At 57.1% G+C, this 20,489-nt stretch overlaps 2 protein-coding genes across 3 annotated transcripts; one reads left to right on the forward strand and one right to left on the reverse strand.

The window, feature by feature from the left end:
• Positions 1 to 2,954: 2,954 nt before the first annotated feature.
• On the forward strand, positions 2,955 to 9,883 carry ESS2 (ess-2 splicing factor homolog). Of its 2 annotated transcripts, none has more exons than XM_004592066.2 (10): positions 2,955 to 3,162; positions 3,884 to 4,049; positions 4,167 to 4,262; positions 5,315 to 5,487; positions 5,597 to 5,714; positions 5,882 to 6,015; positions 6,579 to 6,681; positions 7,231 to 7,340; positions 8,837 to 8,952; positions 9,340 to 9,883. In XM_004592066.2, exons 1-10 carry the CDS (start codon positions 3,028 to 3,030, stop codon positions 9,617 to 9,619), a joined length of 1,431 nt encoding a protein of 476 aa, XP_004592123.2. In that variant the 5' UTR covers positions 2,955 to 3,027; the 3' UTR covers positions 9,620 to 9,883. The 2 variants fall into 2 exon arrangements, with proteins under 2 accessions (XP_004592123.2, XP_058512765.1); XM_058656782.1 differs by having other exon boundaries at positions 2,957 to 3,162; positions 5,312 to 5,487.
• A 983-nt stretch (positions 9,884 to 10,866) lies between these two features.
• TSSK2 (testis specific serine kinase 2) lies at positions 10,867 to 12,247 on the reverse strand. Its single transcript, XM_004592065.3, has one exon. The coding sequence runs from the start codon at positions 12,148 to 12,150 to the stop codon at positions 11,086 to 11,088; it is 1,065 nt and encodes a 354-aa protein (XP_004592122.1). The 5' UTR covers positions 12,151 to 12,247; the 3' UTR covers positions 10,867 to 11,085.
• Between the last annotated feature and the right edge of the window lie 8,242 nt (positions 12,248 to 20,489).

Here is a 20,489-nt window from a genome sequence, read left to right on the forward strand (position 1 = left end):
GGGCGTTGGGAACCGCGTCGGGGTCTCTGCCAGGAAAGTGGGGGGGTGGGTGCTATGTGTGTGCCCAGCGCCAGGCGCCCTGATGGGAGGTCCCTGGAGAAGGCCTTGGGGGTGGGAAGGCCTCACGCGGCCGTCACTCCACCCCCTGGCGGGGGGGCAAGCCTCAAGTGCTCCCCAGTGGAGCCCCTGCCACTCCTGGCCTCCCTCTGCTGGTTGGGTGGCGGCTGGGCTATCCACACTTTGGCGTTGGTGCACAAATCTACAGAATGGGAATCTCTGCGACCTCTTTGCCAGCTCCCAAATCTTTGAGCCTCTCCCACTGATACCAAGAAATAAGGCAGCAGTCTTAGATGCCTTGAGAAGTCCGTACTGGGTGTGTTCCCACCCCTGCAGGGGTGGGGGAGGGCTGTCCCAGAGTGGGGGAGGGCAGGAGGGGTCATGTGTCTCCACCAGCACAGCCCAGTGTGTGTTTAGTCCCTGTGCCAGGCTCCCACCGTCAGAGAACTCTGTAGGTGGTGCCGGGCACCCTGGGCAGACAGCTCCGTAGATGGCGCCAGGCACCCTGGCCGTCTACGGAGGCTCCAGGTTCTGCTTCTTGGACGTTTTCCTCTGGGAGTTCAGTGTGCGTCTCCTTACAGACATCTCTGCCACCTTAGTGGAAGCTGGGTGTCTGTTCCCAGATGGATCCTCTGGGGGGGGGGTGTCGCAGGTGCCCAGATACCCTGCGTCTGCCATCCCAAACCCCACCCTTGTCTCAGCAGGCCCTTCTGTCTCCTTTCAGGTTAGAAAGACTGGGAAGGGTGGAACCTGCAGGAGACACACACAGCCCGACTGTTAAAAGCTGGGAGTTCAAGGGCTGGGACAAAGCAAGGTTGACCAGGCAGGCTAATTCCAGGCTGCCACGGGGCTCCTGGCCAGAGCTGCCCTGACCTGCCAGGCTCACACTCCTGACTGTGTGCTCTGGGGTGTTTGCTCCGAGCTGCCATGAAGCTCTGCACTTTGTGTCCCAGCCTTGCCCCGGCACACTAGGTTGTCCACACCTGGTTGGGCCCTGCAAGGCAGACGGTGGGCTCCATCCACCAGCCCCCCTCTCTCTTCTCTCCCTGGGTTGTTTCTTTTACCCCCAAGCTCTGACTCCCCACCTCCTCTAACCCGCACTTACATGTTCCATCCAGGTCTGCCCCCGGGATGGGTCCTGATGTCCAACTGTCCCCTGGGTCCACCAGGCATCTGTGTCAGAGAGCTCCCTCTCTGTCCCTGCTCAGGCCCACAGCAGGGCAATTGTTGGCCGTAGGGTCTTCCTTCTCTGCTGCTGCCATGACCCCCATCAGTTGTAAAGCCATTTGCCTCCTTGTCCACTACAGCTGCTCTGAGGGCCCATGGAGTTCAGAATACAGATGAGACTCTTCACTGTGGCCTAGAGGCGCTGGTGCAGCCTGGCCTGACGTCTGGCCTCCCCTCACAGCTCTCTGCACTCTGCAAATCCAACCAGGTTCTTGGCAGCACACTTTTTCTCCCTCCCACCACCAGGCCCTTGAACACACCCTTCTCTCTGCACCTGACCAGTGTCCACGAGTCTACCTTTTGGGTTTACAATCACACTTTTTTGCCGATGAAGTGTCCAATGGCTTTCCTCACTGGGCCATGGTTCCCCAAATAGAAGCTGTTTTCATTCTGCATTTTTTTATGGATTTATCTATTTATTTACATTTTAAAGATTTATTTATTTTTATCAGAAAGGCAGATATACAGAGAGGAGGAGAGACAGAGAGGAAGATCTTCCATCCAATGGTTCATTCCCCAAGTGGCCGCGTTGGCTGGAGCTGAGCCAATCCGAAGGCAGGAGCCAGGAGCTTCTTCCAGGTCTCCCACATGGGTGCAGGATCCCAAGGCTTTGGGCTATCCTTGACTGCTTTCCTGGGCCACAAGCAGGGAGCTGGATGGGAAGCGGAACTGCTGGTGCCCATATGGGATCCCAGTGCATTCGAGGCGAGGACTTTAACCACTAGGCTATCGCACCAGGCCCTCTATTTATTTATTTAAAAGACAGAAATGCAAAGAGTAGAGGAGTCAGAGAGAGAGCGAGCTTCCAGCTGCTAGTTGAAGCCCCAAACTCCAGAACTGGGCTGATTAGGAGTCGAGAGCTTCTTCCAGGTCTCCCACGTGGGTGCAGGGTCCCAAGACTCTTAGGCTATCTTCCCCCGACGCCATTAGCAGAGACCTGGATGGGAAGTGAAGCAGCTGGGACTTGAACTGGTGTCTACATAGGATGCCACTATTGCAGTCAGCAGCTCAAACAACAACCCAGCCAATCCCCAAGCTCTCTTCTGCAGTTCTGCACTTCTTTGTGGCTGGATGTAGCTGGCGTGTCTTCTGTGTTGGTCATCGTAGGATTCTCCGGTGGGGGCAGGGGAGCAGTGGCATATGATAAAAAGCAAACTTGTGCCACACCATTCAGGGCACACATGTTGTATCGGACCCTACTCGTGGTCTCCCTGAGGGGAGACATTCCTCAACAGTTGCTTTTGGGTCACCACAATGGGAATTAGCGTCACAATGGAGACACTTGGTTTTGTTCTTTCTCCTCAAGAGGGAATCCTTGGAGGTTCTCTATTCCCATAAAGTTTTAAATGCTCACAGATTGACGGTTTTTTTTGGAGCGTGTTTCTGTGAATCACGTTGACGGGTGCCTTGACTTGTTTATTTGGGTTCAATCTCCCAAGTCCTGGGTCGTTGCAGAAATGTCTGTTGGCCTGACACGTCCATTTCTCCCCACCCACCACAGCGCCCCCGCGCGCCGGCAGCCCACACACGCACGACCAGGTGCGGGGCGCGACGACATTAAACTACAACTCCCAGAAGGGGCTGCGCCCTTAGTGACGCAACTACTGAACGCAGACTAGCGTTAACATATGCGCGGCGTCGCTATTGGCCAAAGGGGCGGAGGCGCCTGCGCAAAGGAGGGCAGGCCCGCGCATCGCCTGCCAGACGCGCCTGTGCAGCCGCCCGAGGGGCGCTGGGATAGAGATGGAGACTCCGGGCTCGGGGACCCGGGACTTGTCGCTCCCGGCTGCGTCCGGGCGGCCGAGGAAGCGCGCGGCGAGCGAGTTGGGGGCTGCGTCCAGCAAGCCTCGGGTCCTGGACGAGGAAGAGTTTATCGAGGTACGACCTCCGTGTGGGCACTGGCGACTTCCGGGTCCCTCTGCCGCCGCGGGGGTTCCTGGTGTTGCTGTGCGGGCTCTTCCTTCAGTGCGCGCCTTTGGAGTGCGCACAGTCCCGAGAGCCGAGTGGACGGTGCGGAGGGAGGTGTCCGCGGTGGCAGAGGTCCTGGGCAGGATTGCCAGGGCTGGGAGGGGCACCTGCATGCGTAGGTGGTGGAGAGTGAGGACTGGGGTGGAAGGGGCTGGTTGGGGAGAGGCGTGCCCCTCAGGAGGGACGGTGGCGGTGGACCCATGAAGGCTGGGGGTCTTCACATAACCTGCGGTTGTGGTGGCATCCCTGAGTGACTGAATAGTGCCTGGAGCCCGGGAAGGGGGTGTGGTCCTACTGTGCTCACGCAGCCGCAGAACCTCACGTATGTCAGCTTGGTTCTGGACTGTGTGGGCAGCTTCTGAGTGGCAGATGTGCAGCGCAGAGGCAAACCTGGCCGCAGGTATGGGCTGCTGGTGGTGACAGCAGCACCCACGTCGTTCTGGCCTGTGTGCAGGTGCAGCGGGCCACGGCAGCAGAGGAAAGCCGTGTTGACGTCAGAAGGGCGATGTTGGCTGCTGCAGCCCAGTCCCAGGGGATGCTCAGGATTCCTGCCAAGGGTCTGCAGGAAGCAGGTGGAGCGGGGGCTTAGAGTGAACCCTGGTGACAGCTGTGCTTGGTCGTCTGCTGGCAGGGTCTGCAGAAGGTCATTCAGAGGGATTTCTTCCCTGATGTGGAGAAGCTGCAGGCGCAGAAGGAGTACCTGGAGGCCGAGGAGAGCGGCGATTTGGAACGCATGCGCCAGATCGCCATCAAGTTTGGCTCCGCTCTGGGCAAGATGTCCCGAGAGCCTGCGCCTTGTAAGGGGACCTTGCAGAGGTGGGGGGGGGGGGCAGGGACGCGGAGTCCAGCTGAACCTGCTAGGCTATAGCTTCAGGATTGCTCTAATCCACACCTCCTCCTCTTCTTTCTCCTAGATGTGACCCCCGCCACATTTGAAACCCCTGAAGTGCACACAGGCCCTACTGTGGTAGGCAACAAGCTCAGGCCCCGAGGCCGAGGCCTGGAGGATGGTAAGTGTCCCCTTCTTCCCTGCCTCCCAATTCAATCACAGAGTCAGGGGTACCTGGAAATCCCACTCTTGTGGGGCCTGGGGTGGGGTGTGGCCCAAAGGGCTTGCAAGCCATGTCCCTGAAGGATTCTCCTTGCCCAAATAGTGACCTGTGGGGTGCAGCTGCTAAATGTGAGGCCACCACAGGTGAGTGTTGGGTAGGTGGGCCCAGAAGGCCCCCTCCTCCCCTCCTCCAGGTCCTGGGGCTCCTGCGCTGGCCGATCAGCCCTCCAGGGAAGCCTCACTGGTGCCTCAGGTGTCCCGTGGCTCTTTGCCTAACTCCAGGGCGTGATATTGAAAAAGGCTTCTGTCCCTGTGGTTGTCAGCTGCCCTGAAGCCTAGCATCCTCTCCCCCGAGAGAAGGGCTCTCTCCTGATGTGTCCTTGCAGTTCCAGAGCTGTTCCAGGAAAGCGTGCTGCCCGGCTGTGCTCTTTACCACTTGAGGCACGTGGGCATGCAGCGGTGTTGTAAGCTGGAGTCTGACTTCAGGGGCCCCCAAGCCCCGGCATCTCTGTCAGCAGAGACCATCCATTATTCCTGTGCAGATGGTCGGGGGCACTGTCTCCTGTTTGGTTCTTACCTGCGGCCGGCTGTGCTAGCCCAGCCACCATACCCCTCATGCACACCAGGGCAGCGGACCCAGCACCTGCAGGGTGACCCTGCCACAGGGCCTTAGGTGACCAATACCCACCCACAGGGCAGCCAGAGGAAGGGAGGAGCAGGTGGGATAGGGATGTGCTGAGGAGGGGGCTGTTGAGGTAGATCTTGGAGGGATGGGGGAAGAGTCCTGCCATGATGCTCAATGTGCCCGTCCCCCCCGCCCCCGAGTCTGAATCAGGTCACACAATTCTTGTTACACAGCAAGTGAGTGAAGCTGGCAGGGTGCCCTTGAGGGCTTCGTGGGGTCGCCTCTGGCAGTGTGGGTTCCAGGGAGTACAGCCCTGGGACAGGGTGCCGAGTGGTGTCAGTGCTGTGGGTACACCGTCCCCCCACCCCACTCACTACCCGCAGCAGGGGAGGCTGCCGAGGAGGAGGAGGAGAAGGAGCCACTGCCCAGCCTGGACGTCTTCCTGAGCCGCTACACCAGTGAGGACAACGCCTCCTTCCAGGACATCATGGAGGTGGCCAAGGAAAAGAACCGAGCCCGACACGCCTGGCTGTACCAGGCCGAGGAGGAATTCAAGAAGGTGTGACTGAGAGCATGCAGAGTGTAGGCGTCCTTCTTGACGAGGGGGAGTCCCAGGGCTGTGGAGGGGCCCCCTTGATTGACACTCACTCTCCCCAACGCGGTTGCAGAGACAGAAAGATAACCTTGCGCTCCCGTCGGCAGAGCACCAAGCCATCGAGAGCAGCCAGGCTGGCGTGGAGACCTGGAAGTACAAGGCCAAGAACTCCCTCATGTACTACCCTGAGGGTGAGTGGCAGGGCCCCAGTGCCTGCGAAGTGCGTGCATGTGTGTGTGTGTGTGTGTGTGTTGGTGGGTGAGTGTCTGTGTATCCCTGAATCACTGCCCTTCAGGGCTGGGCGCATCCCTCTGACAACTTGCTTCCACCCACTGTGACACTCACCCCCATCTGCCAGGTGTCCCTGATGAAGAGCAGCTGTTCAAGAAGCCCCGTCAGGTGGTGCATAAGAACACGCGCTTCCTCCGGGACCCCTTCAGCCAGGCCCTGAGCCGGTCCCAGCTGCAGCAGGCAGCCGCCCTCAACGCCCAGGTGAGCCAGAGGGGTGGGCAGGCTCTGATGGGGAGGGGGTCCCATTTCCTCGTCTGTGCTGAGCCAGGACTGTCCTTGGGCTGAGGTGGAGCTCACTGGTAGAGGCACCTGTTGGGGTTCTTATGTGACAGTCCCTGAGTCCTCCGTGCTGTTGGGACCCTGTCTCAGTGAGGCCCACTTTGGGGACCCAGATCTGTGCCAGCTCCCTTGACACTGAAGGTAATGAAAGAAGCTGGCCAATGAGGGCTGTGGGTGGGTAGGGCAGTGTGGCCCCAGAGGGCAGACTGGGGTGGGTCGGGGCTGGTGGGGGCAGATCTTCCCAGCCTGGGAGCAGGCTGAGAGGGTGTTCACCCATGGTGATGGGGCCAGGGCATGAGGTGGATGTGTCAGAGGCTTTCCGAATGCCACAGCGGGTAGAGAGCCCAGACCCTGGAGTTGGTATCACCCTGGCTGTGAGCCTGCCATTGGTACCCTCTGGGAGTAGCTGTCCTTGCTCGCCTCTCCTGTGGCCAATGGGGAGAGGGGGTGCCCACCCTTAACTCTGGCCTTTCTGCTTGCATCAGCACAAACAGGGCAAGGTGGGCCCTGATGGCAAGGAGCTGATCCCCCAGGAGTCCCCCCGTGTGGCTGGCTTTGGATTCGTTGCGACGCCTTCTCCTGCCCCTGGTGAGAAAATGGAATGACTGGGGCCGTGGTGGGAGGGGCCTCACTCAGGCAGGCATGACCGGAGGTGTCCCATTCCTTGTTAGGACAGTGGGTGGGCTATTGAGTGAGCCCTGCTTGTTCACCCAGGTCCAGAGGGCACTGGAAAGTGAGGAGCTCTGGGCCTGGAGCCCCGAGTGTCCTCACCTAGGAGCTGGAGAGACCTGGGTTGATCCTGTAATACAGACGGGCCTTTGTGGCCCAGTGCCTGTCACACAGGCCAGGGTGTGTGGATGTGGCTTCTAGGGCATCGGTGAGCCTTGAGAAAACCTGAATTTTCTCTGTTGGGGTAACGGAGATTGCCCGGACCTGGTGCAAGGAGGGGCAGGGCCTCCCAGCTCCCAGGCTGAGCCCTTGGCTGCAGAAGCCTGGGACGGCCTTGCACCCCCAGATGATGGAGATGCCAGGGTTCTGGAATCCTGGGGTGGAGGGGGTGGAGTGCCCCTGGGGCTTTGGCTGGCTGCCCCACCAGGGTACCCTGACCTGAGGTGGTGGTGGGCTTTCTATTCGCAGGTGTCAATGAGTCCCCGCTGATGACCTGGGGGGAGGTTGAGAACACCCCATTGAGAGTAGAAGGCTCTGAGACACCCTACGTGGATAGGACTCCTGGGCCAGCTTTCAAGGTGCGTTGGGGTGCGGGGAGCAAAGGAGGGATACCGTGGGGTACCTGAGGAGCCCCAAGTCCCTGCAGGTTAGGATCGAGCCCAGGATCTGACACCTCCACCCACCGTCCCCCACCCTGCCTGCAGCTGCTGGAGCAGCTGGGCGCGTCTTAGAGCTGGGGTGGATGCGTTTATCATGCAGGGCTTCTGTTCACAGCCAGCCAGGCTGTTGCTGCCCTGTGGGCCCCAAGACTGTGGGACAGCAGCTTTGAGGTCAAAAATGTGTCTGGGATGCAAGGGTCCAAGACAGAGGTGGGGGATGAGGAAGAACCTGTGCTGTAAGGCGCTTGAGTTTGTCGTGAGGCCCCATGTGCCTTGGGACCCAGGTGCCACAGCTCGGCACAAGGAGAGGGAGAGGTAGAGGTTTCCTGTCTGCTGGCCCAGGCCCCAAATGCCGCCGACAGCTAGGGCCTGGCCAGGCTAAAGCTAGGAGCCGAAGGGTTTGGGCCATCTCACTTCCTGCATCCTAGGTGTATTGCCAGGGAGCTAGATTGGAAGCTGAGTAGTTGGGATTGGAGCCGTCATCCGGATTTGATCTCAGATCAGCTCAACTCCAGCCGTTGCAGCTATTTGGGGAGTGAACCAGTGGATGGAAGATCTTTCTGTATCTCCTTCCTTCTACAAATCTGACTTTGCAATAAAAATAAACCTTTAAAAAAGTGGAGGGGCCCAGTGCAGTAGCATAATGGTTAAGGTCCTTGCCTTGAACGCCCCGGGATCCTATATGAGCGCCAGTTCTAATCCCGGCAGCTCCACTTCCCATCCAGCTCCCTGCTTGTGGCCTGGGAGAGCAGTCAAAGACGGCCCAAAGCCTTGGGACCCTACAACCATGTGGGAGACCCAGAAGTTGTTCCTGGCTCCTGACTTTGGATCGGGCGCAGCACCAGCCATTGCGGCCACTTGGGGAGTGAATCATCAGACGGAAGATCTTCCTCTCTGTCTCTCCTCCTCTTTGTACATCTGCCTTTCCAATAAATCTTTAGGAAAAAAAAAGAAAGTGGAAAACTTAAGTAAGGCACAGAAATAACTAAAATTGTAGCAAATAACTGGAAAGAGATGTGTATTACCTGAAGCTGCTAATTGACACAGATAAAATCTTTGTAAGTGACAAGGGCACCTGCCAGGCAAGAAAAGCTAAGGATCAATACAGACAGATGCTTGCCGGCACCTGGGAGCCAAAAGATGCCCCTTTTTCTACAGGCTCATCAGGGGTTCGTATCTTAGCGGTCCTGGCTATGGGAGGCTGGGAAGGCCACTTCCAGCCAGGTGCGTCAGACAGGCTGATGGGAGGTTTCCAAAGGACCTAAAAAGGGGGAGTGGACAGTGAGTCATTGGGCCTGGCTGGCGTCCCAAGGGAAGAGCCTGGTACCTACAGTGACTGTCCTTCCAGGTAAGGAGATACCTGGCTCAGTGTCAGGACTGGCACGAACCACCCCTCACACCTGTTGTGCTTGTAGATCTTGGAGCCGGGCCGCAGGGAGCGGCTGGGGCTGAAGATGGCCAATGAGGCAGCTGCCAAGAACCGGGCCAAGAAGCAGGAGGCCTTGAGGAGAGTAACGGAAAATCTGGCCAGGTGAGGGATGGCTGCTTCCAGTCCCAGCTCTGCCTACCCCTGCTGTGTTGGCCACATGGTCTGCTGAGTTTCTCGAGGGTTCTCCGTGGGTGCCACACAGCCTAGAACATGCAGCCCTGTCTACCTGCTGGCCCCGGCCCACCCCTGACAGGTGGCTAAAATAGCCCTGTGGATAAGCTGTCTTCCTTCCTCTTGGAGAAGGGTGGGGGCTGCAACTCTGAGAGGCTGCAGGTCACCTCATCTCCCAGACAGGGCCACTGCAGTTCTGTCTTCCTTGGTTACGGTGGCCATGCACCAACAGGGCTCCTCCTGGGGGCTGGGGGACGCTCTGCTGCTGCAGCCCCTGGCCCACCTAACCCTGCCTCTCTCGCCATTCCTCCACCACAGCCTCACCCCCAAAGGCCTGAGCCCAGCCATGTCCCCGGCTCTGCAGCGCCTTGTGAGCAGGACCACCAGCAAGTACACAGACCGCGCCTTGAGGGCCAGCTACACACCGTCTCCAGCACGCTCCACCCAGCTCAAGACCCCCGCAAGTGGGCCGCAGACCCCCACGAGTACACCGGCCCCTGGCTCGGCCACACGCACGCCGCTGACACAGGATCCGGCCTCTATCACAGACAACCTGCTGCAGCTCCCCGCTCGGCGCAAAGCCTCTGATTTTTTTTAGGGTTGGGCCCGGGCCAGGCCCACGGACACTTACAGAGCCTGCTGGGCAGCTCTCTGCCCAGTGGAGAGAGGACTCCAGCCACCAGGGACCCAGGCCCGGGCCAGCAGCAATTGGAACATGATGGCTGCAGCGGGCAGTGCCTGTACCTGCCCAGTGGCACTGGCGCGCTCTGCCAGGTGCCATGCCCTGAGCCTTCCTGGAACTCTTTTCTATGGAGCTCCCCCCAGGCTGTTATTAAAGAACAGCTGGCTGGCTCAGGGGGAACCTCCTTTCCTGCTCCTTGCACATGCTTTGTCAGGGAAAACTATAGGAGGAATCCTCAGAGGTTGGGCCCCTGCTGTTCCCCAAGTGCCCTGGGCACTCTGGGCTGGTCTACACAGTTGAGGGAAACTACCCACTGGGCCTAAGACCTCAGTCTACCTGCCATGCCCCTCTTCCCTTGGGCATCCACTGGCAGTTCCCTGGACCCCGAGCCCCCGCCCCAGTGTGGCCCTCCAACCCTGGACTCTGACCCCCCGAGACTCTCTGGAGCCTGGTCCAGGGCCCACACTTTAGCCCAACAGTCCACGGTGAGATCATTGTGCCCTGGAACCCACAGCAGGGAGCACTGCCGTGGGCAGGAGGTGGCGCTTTGGGAGTCCTCTAGCAGCAGGGAAGCAGAGGCCTGTGGAAGGAAGGGGAAGGGCTGCTGTCCAGGTGCTGGCCATCTCCAGCGGGCGTGGCCTGCACAGCAGGACATTCACCTGGGCGTCCCCTGGAAGCCATGGGTGACCAGAGAAGCACAGGACCTTGGCCAGGGCGCCATCATCTGGTGCTGTTGTAAGGAGTCTGCCAGGCTCACCAGGTGGGGGACGGCATAGGACAAAGGTCGGGGTGGAGCCACCCCTAGGGTTTGAGGAGGTTCCTGACCTCAGATGACCTAGCGTTGGAGAAGAGAATAAGGAGCAAAGGAGCTGAATGAGGCCGAATGCGCTGCCCTGCAGAGGCAGGGGAGAGGCGTGGCGCTGCTCCGTTGGAGGTGTTAGGAATGGGCAGGTCTAGGGAGGATTCTTGCCAGGCCTTGTTGGGGGGGACCCCTATCCAACAGCTGTCCTCTTGCCCTGTCCACAAGGCCTCACCCTGTGTTTGCCTGCCTGTGCCTAAGCGTGAGTCCCTGGAACCTCCTCCCCTCCATCCCCCAGCCCGCACTGCAGAGCAAGCAGCTGGCTGAATCCTGCAGAAAAAGACTCCTGATCGGGCGCTCTGGATGCTGGTTTACACTTCGTGGTTTATTTGACGGTCAGTAGTTTTTTTAACGTCTCCGCTACTAAGTGGAAGAAAGCTAATAGAACGTAATCAAAATAGTGTTTTAATTGATGAATTTTACTTGTTCGGGGCACCTGTGCCTTCTTCCGCTCCTATGTGCCTACTTGGTGTACGGGAAGCACACACCACGTGCAGTGCCCCTCCCGGGTCCTCAGCCACTGCTAGATGCTGGCTTTCCCCACTTCAGCTCCGGAGATGTGATGGTCTTTGGTCCTGGGAGTCTCGGCCAGCCTTTCTTCCCCCTTGTCCTCCTTCTCCGGCATCGCTAGCAGCCTTTGCTGAGCTTTGGTTCCCAGCTTGTGCTCGGGCCGGGAGGCCTGGCGGGCATCCAATTTACACTCGGCCCGATACTTGCTGTCCCCCTCCCTCTTGAAGGAGGCTGAGGACATGGCCTTGGGCTTAGGCGGCTGCAGCCAGGAGTGGCTGAGGATCTCGTCAATTTGCAGCCGCCGGCTGACGTCGGGCTGCAGGATGCGGTAGATGAGGTCCTTGCACTCACCCGTCAGGTTCTTGGAGCGTGGGAAGTCGACACGGTGCTCCTTCTGGATGCGCAGCATCTTCTTGATGTCGGAGTCGTCGTAGGGCATGGAGCCACACACCATGATGTAGAGGATCACGCCCAGGCTCCAGATGTCATAGACCTTGGGCTGGTAGGGGATGCCCTGCAGCACCTCGGGGGCCGCGTACGCTGCTGAGCCACAGAAGGTCTTGCTGAGGACAATGCGGCCGCTCCCATCCCGCAGGCAGCGCTTGGAGAAGCCAAAGTCGGACAGCTTGATGTTGAAGTCCTTGTCAAGGAGGAGGTTCTCACACTTGAGGTCTCGGTGGACGACGTCCAGGTCATGGCAGTACTTGACAGCTGAGGAAAGCTGGCGGAACATCTTGCGCGCCACGTCCTCATGCAGAGCCCCCCGACATTTGATGAACTCGAGGAGGTCGCCCTGGACCCCGAGCTCCATGACGATGTAGATGCGACCGTCTGATGTCTCAAAGATCTCATAGGTCTTGATGATGGAGCGGTGGTTGACGGTCGCCAGGATGTCCATCTCCCGTGGAAGGAACCTCTCCACGAAGTCGGTGGGCGTCTTCTTGCGGTCGATGATCTTGACCGCCACGTTGAACTTGAGGCGCTCAGAGTAGGCAGACTTGACCTTGGCATAGGAGCCCTTGCCCAGATTGATGCCCACGATGTAACCCTTCTTCCTTAGGACCGCGGCATCATCCATGGTGCCAGGAGCGGCCGGCGCCGCTGCCCCTCTACATCCCCTCCCCACGTGGGCCAGTGGGCATGGTCCTCATTTGCACTACAGGGAGTCGTCTGGCCAGGCTGGGCCTAGACTCGGAGAGGGGTGTGGAACGCTCAGCATTGTCTCCAGGTGACTTCAGCAAATGAAGTCATAAAGCCAGGCTGCCAAGTGGAGACTGGGCTGGGGGAACCAAGCCCCTGGAACCCTGGAGGTCAGGCCAGCCTGCCAGGAACACCTACCGCCCCCACCCACTGGAAGGAAGCTGATACCCACGATTATGGTAACCTCTGGGCTCCTCTCCCCTGGTGTCCCCCCGCGCATACACACACGCCAGGGGAGGTGTCCGGGTCCAGCCAAGGTGCCAGTCCTGAGTCTGCCCTCGACTGGTGATTAATGGGGACTGACCCAGCATTGCTCCTTATCCCACTAAGTTTGATTCCCTCCAGCTCCATCCCATGGTTTCGAAGAAAACTCCCTTTGGTCTCTCGTGTCCTTGGAACCCACGGTGCGTGTCAGAAAGGGTCTGCCCTGGTCCAACCTAATGGATGGAGGCTCTTAGCCAGTGGACAAAAAGCAGGCTCAGCATGGAAGCAGGAGCCAGCAGTGGCAGAGAGCTGGGGAGATGAGTGGCTGCTGCTCCTATGAGCAGGGTTGTGGGTATACACCTGCAGGCAGTGCGTATATGCCATGGGTGCCTGGCTAGGTGGGCCTCTGGGGTCTGAGGGGCAAGCAGAGAAAAGGCCCCCTGGTCCTGGTGCACTGGTCCTTGGTGCTGAGGGTTCTTAGGGCTGGCAGCATCCAGGCCATCAAGCAGGTGAAGGGCAAATATATTGTATAATATGGAATAGAGGAGGGCCCGTCCTGTCCATGGACAGGAGCTGCCTGGCCTTGCATCTCTTAGACCACCTTTTGCACCTGCAAACAGAAACATCCTCTTCTCAGATCTGTGTGTGTGAGAGGGAGAGAGAGTTGAATGTCCCTGTGTGTGTCCCCTTAGTGCTTTGGACATGCTAGTGGTGTCCATTGTCCAATCCCAAGCATCTGCATCCAAGGGAGCTGCCAGGACAGTGGGGCTATGGGGCTTAGCAGGCCAGGGAAAAAGTTCCAGGGGTTGGGAGAGGTCATGGGAGCTTTCAAAGAGAACGTGGTATTGGCACTGGTACACAGGGTCCAGAGGGCTCCACTAGGTCACCAGGGTGGATGGGCTGTGCCAAGCCAAGTGACTTCTTGGCCAGGAGCGTGGCCTTGTGGACATGTCTGCAGCAGGCAGAAGGCACCCTCTATTTGGTGGCTGGGATGGAGGATTTGGGGAGCAAGACTGAGGGGAGATGTTGGAGGTGGGGGAGGGGTATGGCGCCTGCAGGGACCACCTGCCAGTATCATGACCTCCAAGTCCTACTCTACCAAGCCTCTGTGATTGGAAGTGTCAGCTTGATACATCTTTTCCTCCCTCCTGCAAGCTCTTTTTTGTTTGTTAATTCTAATACTTACTATGAAGGGCGGGGGGAGGTGGTGGTTGCAGACTCTGTGAGCTTCCAATTACAATGGAGATGGTCAGGGTGGGAGGAAAGGTGGGTGAGATGTTTTCCTCTTGTGTCCTTGTCAGGGTGGGAGGGTGGAGGGGAAATGGAGGTCCACCATTCCTTGCTATTGGTCTGCATCAGCTCACTGGGACAGAGGGGACAGAGATCATTTGATGTCCCTTAGAGACCTTAGTTTAGGGGAAAATGTCCTGAGGGTGTCATTTGAGTGGCACTGATTATTCTGAGAAGTGGTTGGCTTCCTTGCAACAGAGGTAAGAGGTTCTGAGTCTGTCAGCTGTCCCTGACTACTTCAGTGTGTTCACAGACCTAAGTGAGTGTTATACAACCTAGCCTGAAGTGCTAATGAACCTGTTCTTCCATCCTTTGAAGAGGTATTTGAGGTCCTCTGTTGCCTTAGATTAGCTGAGTGTCATATCTGTCTTGGGTATGCTCTCTGTTCCTGCATAGGAGTCAGCCCCTGAGGTTGCCCAGTTCTGCAACATGTGCTCCAGGGTCTGACCGCATGTCTGTGGTTTCCCTGAGCTCAGGAGTTGAGTGGTCCAGCTGAGGCATCCCCTAAGAAACCTCATCTGGGAGGTCTTCAGACCTAACTGTCATGTGTGCCAGCTGGTGAAAGATCAGACTCAGCTCACTCTGTTGTAGCCAGTGCACATACTAGTAGGTACAGCTGACTGACTAGTCCTGTCACCCAGCTCCAATTCTCACACAAACCCATGGATGTTGTTGAGCCCAACCCAACCCATTTCCAGGCCTGGCTCTCACACACACTGGCAGACGCTGTGGCCTAGATGGGAAGACCCTGAATACCCCCCACCAGGCTTGCCTCCAACTTCAGCTGTTATTTGTGCCAATGGGTATTAAAGCCTAGCCCAGCCCAGCCCATCTCCAGTCCTGGCTCTCATGTGACCTGGTGAGTGTTTCAGCCTAGCCTAGCCCATCCCATGCCCTGGTTCTTGGGAGCACCAATGGGAGCTGTGACCTGGCAGGGGAGTTCCCAAAGTTCCCCTACCAGGCCCACCCCCCCAGCACCAGATCTTGCAACTGCTGGTGGGCACTGTGGCCTAGACAGGCCTGGACCACCCCCAGACCCAGCTCTTGCCAGGAGGAGTTGCAAACCTAGCCAACCTTGCCCACACCCAGCCTTGGCTTTTGCATGCACTGGTGAGTATTATGGTCTATCCCAACCCTGCCTGTTCTGTACCTGATTCTAGTGTACACTAGTGGGTGCTACAGCCTAGCCCAGTCTGGCACCTCTTTAGTCCCAGCTGTAGCTGGCAGATATTATGGCCTAGCCCAGCCCAACCCACCTCAGGCCTCAGCTTTTGTGCACATCGGTGGGTGTTGTGTTGTGGTCTAGTAGGGGTGATCCCAAGTAACCACTACCAGGCCTACCCCCAGCCCTGGTTCTTGCATGTGCTGGCAGCATGGCTTACCACCCATGCTGTTCTTGTGTATGCTAGCAGGTGCTCTGGCCTGGCCTGGCCTGGCCCTGAGAGCTCTTTGCATCACTTTTGGTGTCCTAAAAGGGGCTGGCCATGAAGAGTCATGAAACTAGGATTCAGCCGCATGGCCACCTCTCACTCCTGATTCTCTGCCTGTGGAATGCCGCTTTGACTAATTCCGCTAACTCGCTTCTCTCTCTCGGCTACCTCCACTAACTTGCTTCTCTCTCTCGGCTAACTCCACTAACTCGCTTCTCTCTCAGCTAACTCCACTAACTCGCTTCTCTCTCAGCTAACTCCACTAATTCGCGTGTGTGTGCTATGTCACACCACGCTCTCACCTGGGACAGCATGGTCACTCTTGGCTGACCTGGAGACGGCAGGAGTCAGCATGGCCCAAGGAGCACAGCTGGAATATGGAAGCCAGGGGCTTCTCCCAGGATGTGCAGGCAGGGCGTGGGGTGTGGAACCTGGGAGCCTCTTTGAGGCAACTCCCAGGGCTGCCATCCTATGCCATTCACAGTCCTCTCTACAGTGAGCTGTTGCTCTCCATTGCAGCGGGATGGTTGTACTTGTGACGAGCTGAGGTGGCAGCAACATGGATAGGCCACCTGCAGGAGTCACCTGGCATAGTTAGGCCCCCTGGTGGGGTGGGGAGGGCAGGAGCAGGCTTCTGGGTTGCTGGTCCAGGTGCTGTGGTTGTGGGCAGGTTATCCACCTATTTCTGAGCTGTTGGCTCATATTTGAAACACATGGAAAGTTCTCCTGTGGCCTTATCTGCCCAGGACTGCTGCCTTTCTCATCTGCTTCCCTGAGGACCAGAACAGGTGGTACAGTTCTGGAATCCTGCTCTGCCCAGATTTCCTCCTGGGAGAGGAGGGTGTCACAGGCGCTGGGCACTTGGGCCTCCCTGGCACAGAGTTCACAGGGACAGGGTGTCCTCCCTCTATGAGGGACCCAGTAGGGTGAGATCATGACTTTGTTTTTTTCTGCTTTTTAAATTTTAATATTTTATTCTTAGTGTTGTTTACATAGTTGAGAGGGATGCCTGCCCACATGGGCCTCCAATTAGGGTGTGGAGGGTTGAGGTATTGGGGGGGAAGGAGGGTGGAATAAATGTTTCCGTGTTTTTGCTTCTGTGTCTGCAATGGGAGAAGGCAAGGGGTGCCTCTCCTTGCTGTCAAACTACGTCAACACCTGGCGATAGCAGACGGTTATTTGATGACATCTTAGAGGCCCCAATGTGGGGAAGCGTTCCAGAGGTGTTTGATTTTGATAATTCTGAGACATCATTGGTTTTGTTGTACCAGGGTTGAGAAAATCCAAGGTCTGTTGGTTAACAGAGCCCACCCTGGTGGATCTACAGACCCGGATGCTTGCTGCAAAGCTTGGTCAGGAGAGTTGTTCAATCTGATCTGCTTACCAAAGAGTTGTAGTCAACATCTTCTGTTGGCCTAGATGAGCTGGCTAGTGCATTTGGGCATCCTGTTTGCTGCACAGGTATCAACAACCGAGGAGGCCCAGTCCTGATACGTGTACTCCAAAATCAGACTGTGGATGTGTTTTTAGTTTATTGATACAATTGGGGAGTCCCCCAAGAAACTTCACCTAGAGCAACCTCAAAATTGAATCTTGTGTGTGCCAGATAGTTTAGGGTCAGATTTGGCCTGTCTCCTGCACCATCAATGCGCATGGTATATGCAATTGCTTGGCCATATGCTGGCAGATGCTAAGGTCCTATCCTGGCCCATCCCGTACCCTGTCTGCCTCTTGTGCATATTCATGGGTGCTGTGGCTTAGCTCAGCCTGACCCATCCCCAACTCTGGCTCTTGTGTTCACCAGTGGGAGCTGCAGCCTGGCAGGGGAGTGCTCACAGTTCCCCTGACAGGCCTGCTCCCAGCCCTGGCTTTTATGCTTGCCAGGGGTTACTGCGGTCTAGTCTTGGTGCTTGCCAATGAATATTGTGGCCTAGCCCAACTGATTTGTACCCATTGTGGCTCTTGTGTTTGCCAGTGGTTATGGAAGCCTAAACCAGCCTGGTCCACCCCCAGTCCCAGCTCTCATGCTCACCAGTGGAAGCAGTGGCCTAACATAAGAGTTCCTTAAGTTCCCCTACTGACCTGCTCATACCCATGGCTCTGACACTCAGCAGTGGGAGATGCAGCCTAGCAGGGAAATTCTCCAAGTCCCCCTACCAGGGTTGCTTCCATCCCTGGAGCTGTGCGTAGCCAGCCTCACATGGTTGCTCCTAGTTCTGGCACTTACCAGTGGGTACCATGGCCTAGTCCAATTGGCCTGCATTTATTCTGGTTCTCACTGGTGGGTGCTGCAGCCTAGCCCAGCCTGGCCCACTCGCAGACCTGGCTCATAGGTGACCCAGTGGTGGTGTGGCCTAGCCTGGCATATCCCACACTGATTCTGGCTCTCACAAGCACCAGCAGGTACGTGGGCCTGGCCCAATTTGGCCTGCCTCCAGTTTTGGCATTCGCTGGTAGGTGTTGCAGCCCAACCCAGTCTGGTGTGGCCCACAATCCCATCTTCACTCTCACATGTGCCAGTGGGTGTTGTGGCCTGGCTCAGTCAAGCTTGCCCCTAGCTCAAGCTCTCAGGAGCTGTGGCTTGGCAGGGGGATTCCCAAAGTTCTCCTACTAGGTCAGTTCCCATCTCTGGATCTCATGTATGCTGGTGGTTGTTTCAGCCCTGCTTGCATGCTCTCCTCTCAGACTTGACCTTTGTAACTTGACCCAGCCCAGCCACCTCCCAGCCTGGTTGCCTCAAGTGTTGATGAGTTCCATGGTCCAGCCTGGCTTGGCCTGTCACCACCCCAGTTCTCACACAAACCAGCAGGTGCTGCAATCCCACAGAGATGAGCAGACAAGCCCCCTACAGAATCTTGTTCTCTCACATTCTGGTCAGTGCTGCAGCCCAGCCTGACATGGCTCATCCCCTGCTCCAACAGTCAAGGGTGGGTACTGTGACTTGGCCCAGCCAGTTATGCCCCCCCAGCCCTAGCTTTCATGTGTCAGCAATCAGCAGGAGATGCTACTCAGCCTAGCCCAGGTCTTCTACATGAGTGGGTGCCTTGACCTAACCCCGACATGCCCTCCGGTTTCCCCTCTCTAAAACAGCCAGCCTCAGTTCCCTTGCCTATTTGCGAGCACAGTGGCCTGGTCCCCGCCGCCCCTCCCCCCCACGCATGCCTGGGCAATGGAGCCTTACACATACACACACTGCCCACTGGTACACTGCATGCCTGGATGACAGGGCATTGAGTCCCAGCCTGGTGTCCCTTGCCTTCTCTGCACACCTTTAAAAGGAAGAAGAAGAAAAAGAATAGGCAACGATGCTGGCCACTGGTATTATTAACACAGATTAGGCATTAACCAGGCCCAGAATGCCTGCCATCTATTGTAACACTTGCCCAGGTACAGGGCAACCAGGCCAGCTTTGTACACTGGGCTTTTTTTTTCTTTCTTTCTTCCAAACAGAACTCTAGGGGGTTGAGCTCCTGCCTGCAACTAGGAGCGCTGGTTCGAGCCATGGCAGCTCCACTTCTGACCCAGCTACTGCTAAAACACTGGCCCAAGTGCTTGGGCTCCTGTCATCCACATGGGAGATCCAGCTGGAGTGCCAGGATTCTGGCTTCAGCCTGGTTCAGCCCTGTTGTAGTCATGTGAGAGTGAACCATAGGATGGAATCTCTCTCTGGTCCCCTCTCCCTCTCTGTTTCACTCTGATTTTTCAAATAAATAAACAAAATAAATAGCACTGTGCTTAAAATATATTTGAAAGAGTGACAGAAAGAGGTGGGGAGGGAGAGAGGAAAATAGAGAGGGAGAGTAGTGAAAAGGGGGAGGAAGACAGGGAGAGAGAGGAAGAGGAGGAGGGAGGGTGGGAAAAAGAGAAGGAAGTGGGTGTGGGAGAGAGAATTTTGCATCTGGTTCACTACCCTGAAACACTTAGCTGGGTCAGGCTGAGTCAAAGTATCAAGTCAGGTCTCCAAGGTGGGCAACAAGACCCCCGGCCCATCACATATGCTGCCTTCCCAGTGCATAGCAGGGAGTTGGATTGAACACAGAGTAACTGGGACTGGAATTTTGCAGTGATATTTTGTTTCTTGTCCCTGCCCCAGCCCAAGCAGTGATTTAGCACACACACACACACACACACACACACACACACACACACCCCGTACCCTAACATAACCCTCCTGTTTAGTTTTTGATGATTTATTAGGGCTGGCATTGGGGCAGAGTAGGTTAAGCCACCACTTGCAGTGCCAGCATCACCTGTTGGTTTACTGGTTTGAGTCCAGAGTGCTGGCTGTTCCACTTCCAACCCAGCTCTCTGCTAATGTTTCCGGGAAGGCCATGAGCGGGTTAGAGGGGGGGCTTTGACCACCCTGGGAGCTGATAAGAGACAGAGGTCCTGGCTCATATTGTCAGGAGGTTGTGGGGACAGGGGGATCCAGGCATGGATTGGGTTGAATGTGGGGAGGGGTGCAGGGAGGGCAGATCAAGGCTCTCACTAGATCCTACTTCTCCCAGGTGCTGGGATTTCTGGGTGAGAAGTAGCTCCAAGACAGAGAATACAGATCCATGGTGAGGAGAGATGAGTCTTAAAGCTCTTATGTCCATGTGTGTTGAACCTCAGGCCCCCACAAGGGTGTACAGAACAAGGTAGAGAGAAAGCAGCCACTGTGGCAGGCTGAGAACTGCCTGGCAAATAGCACACGGCCAGCAGTGGGTGCCAAACTTGAAGCCTGTTTGCTGCTGGATACTGCTCCTGGCTCCCTTTCCCTTGCCTGCAAGGGGCCAGGCATGCATTGAGAGGATGCTGGATCCATTCTACCTACCATTCTTGTGGTCAGGGGAGGGATGAACTGTGGTCAAGGCCACAGAATCCTGTGGGACATGGTCAGGTGAGAGTGGGCTGTCCTACAGAGTCCCTGGCTTCTCCTGGGCTGGGGTGACGGCCACAGGTTGAGGTGACTGAAGGCACTGTTGAGGACAGGGTGCTGGCTGGAGATGGGGGAGCCCACCCATGGAAGATAGAAGTAGGTGAATCCCTTGGCTGGGAGGGGCTAGAGGCTAGTTCTGCTTGCTCAACATAGTCTCTACCCCCAGCCTCCCTGGCAGCCTAGTAGGGCTGGAGGCCCTTGGTGGATGGTATGAGGAGGGCAGATCTGCCCATTCCCTGAACCCTGGCTGCAGGCAATGCTAGCTCTCCCCTGACCTTCCAACCCTCAACCAGCAGGGGCACTTTGCCCTGTGCAGCCCTCTTTGTTTCTTGTCCCAGCCCCAGCCCAACCCTACATCCATGGGGTGTCCCA

This window comes from Ochotona princeps, chromosome 29 (assembly GCF_030435755.1).
Source record: "Ochotona princeps isolate mOchPri1 chromosome 29, mOchPri1.hap1, whole genome shotgun sequence".
NCBI classification, from domain to species: Eukaryota; Metazoa; Chordata; class Mammalia; order Lagomorpha; family Ochotonidae; genus Ochotona; species Ochotona princeps.

Bases quoted from the DNA above. Each gene is read 5' to 3' on its own strand.
- ESS2 (XM_058656782.1), top strand. From the start codon at position 3,028: ATGGAGACTCCGGGCTCGGGGACCCGGGACTTGTCGCTCCCGGCTGCG. The intron at 3,163-3,883 runs GTACGACCTCCG...GTCTGCTGGCAG, and splicing joins ACGAGGAAGAGTTTATCGAG to GGTCTGCAGAAGGTCATTCA. The intron at 4,263-5,311 runs GTAAGTGTCCCC...CACTACCCGCAG, and splicing joins AGGCCGAGGCCTGGAGGATG to CAGGGGAGGCTGCCGAGGAG.
- TSSK2 (XM_004592065.3), bottom strand. From the start codon at position 12,150: ATGGATGATGCCGCGGTCCTAAGGAAGAAGGGTTACATCGTGGGCATC.